The sequence below is a fragment of the Austrofundulus limnaeus genome, unplaced genomic scaffold (genome assembly GCF_001266775.1).
Source record: "Austrofundulus limnaeus strain Quisiro unplaced genomic scaffold, Austrofundulus_limnaeus-1.0 Scaffold968, whole genome shotgun sequence".
NCBI lineage: Eukaryota > Metazoa > Chordata > Actinopteri > Cyprinodontiformes > Rivulidae > Austrofundulus > Austrofundulus limnaeus.
This window is the reverse complement of record NW_013953370.1, coordinates 8,848-10,970: the sequence shown is the minus strand read 5'-3', so window position 1 is coordinate 10,970 and position 2,123 is coordinate 8,848. Positions and strand designations below refer to the sequence as shown.

At 32.3% G+C, this 2,123-nt stretch overlaps 1 protein-coding gene across 1 annotated transcript in view; it reads left to right on the top strand.

The window, feature by feature from the left end:
• LOC106533550 (trafficking protein particle complex subunit 9) overlaps positions 1 to 1,874 on the top strand; it is a gene marked incomplete at its 5' end in the record, with an annotated part of 10,286 nt that extends 8,412 nt beyond the window's left edge. The window contains 1 exon segment of the mRNA XM_014029899.1: positions 1,433 to 1,874. Within this exon segment, the coding sequence (XP_013885353.1) occupies positions 1,433 to 1,612 (180 nt within the window).
• Between the last annotated feature and the right edge of the window lie 249 nt (positions 1,875 to 2,123).

The window sequence follows — 2,123 nt, the reverse complement described above, 5'->3', positions numbered from 1 at the left end:
CTCATGTATAATACAACCTCATGTATAATACGACCTCATGTATAATACGACCTCATGTATAATACAATCTCATGTATAATACGATCTCATGTATAATACAACCGCATGTATAATACGACCTCATGTATAATACAACCTCATGTATAATACGACCTCATGTATAATACAATCTCATGTATAATACAATCTCATGTATAATACGATCTCATGTATAATACGATCTCATGTATTATACATGAGATCGTATTATACATGAGATCGTATTATACATGAGATTGTATTATACATGAGGTAGTATTGTACATGAGGTTGTATTATACATGAGGTTGTATTATACATGAGGTAGTATTATACATGAGGTAGTATTGTACATGAGATCGTATTATACATGAGGTAGTATTGTACATGAGGTTGTATTATACATGAGATTGTATTATACATGAGATTGTATTATACATGAGGTAGTATTATACATGAGGTAGTATTGTACATGAGATCGTATTATACATGAGGTCGTATTATACATGAGATCATATTAAACATGAGATAGTATTGTACAGGAATAAATACAGTAGATTTTTTTAATTAGGACATCAGAGAACACTTAAGTTTTAAACACAATTTAATTATTCAAGTGATTTTCATAATACCGGACAGAGTATTTATTCTGAAATTAAAATTTTCCTAATCTAAACATTAGCAGGTGAACTATTCTGATTTATAATTAAGTTTTATGCAACAAATGAGGACAATTTCTTTTCTGTGTTAATTGTGAAAGTTGTTTTTMTAGAATCAGTTTCCATTATTAGCCTTCACCTGGCTGTTCCAAAGTGAAATATAGTCCTGGGGTCAGAAGATTTCACAGTCTCTTGTTCAGGTCCATCATGTTTGCTACTTGTTCACTTGCACAGTTGATTTTTATTAGTCAGCAAAACTTACACAGTACTACTTTAAAGGTAAATAAACTAGACATTACTGATGCATTTAAGAAAATAAATCACTGTATGTTTGTTATATTCAGCTTGTGTTTTTCATTTGGCAGTTTTATGAAATTTTTACAAATCCTTAGAGTTAGACATTTAAAAAGTCCCTCCTTAAACCTCTGTTCTCAAGAAAAATGGACTAAACTTGGAAAAAACACTTTTGTAATGTGTCTACGAAATCCTCATGTTAAAGAAATGTTGCAGAAGGAGGATCTTATAACTGAGCCTTTTTATGTTTAAAAAATATTTGAGTGTTACGTGATCAAAAAAATAGATAGACAGAATAAAAAGCCTGAAGTCTAATAAGCTATTTTATATAATTTATTCTGAAATGTGAAAAACAGCTTTGTTGTAGACATTGTTCTCACCATTTCCAATCAGAATGAACACAGTCACTTTTCAGTGTACTTCCCACTGCCAACACTTATTACTGTGTCTTCTGTTCCCAGGTTCAACCCAAAGAAAGTTCTGTCTGTAAGGGAGCCTTACTTCTTCTCTACACAGGAGATTACTTCCTTAACATCAAGTTCCAAGATGACCGTGGCCAACGAGAGCTTCCTTTATCCTGGTTCACCCTTCCTACTGTGCACATCAAAGCTCTGGAGACCCCACAGCAGTCAGGGGCCTGATGACAGCAACACACATGAACATACACAAGAAACTTCTAAACTACATGTCAGTCTGACAGAAGCTTATTGTTTTATTACCGTTACTCTTCAGAGTGTTTATGCTAATTGTTTCTGAGCAACAGCAGATAAAATAATAATAATAAAATTGATAAGTTTACCTTTGACAGAAAATCATTCTAACTCAGGCGTGGTCAGTCCTGGTCCTGGGGGGCCGCAGTCCTGCATGTTTTACCTGTTCCTCTGCTCCAACACACCTGATATGATGATTATCTTCTTCTGCAGTACGGAGGACCAACACTGACATCATTAGAAATAAAATAATTATATGAACCACTAAATAAATACACCTAAAATGCATCAACTAAATAAAAAAAAGGAGAACTTAATCTCCTGTTTTATATTTTAATTGACTTTCATATTTATTTTTCCAGGTTAGTTCCAATAAATTAGTCTATTTGAACACATAATTTAAATTTTACTGTTTTTTTTATATATATTTACAAGAAAAATG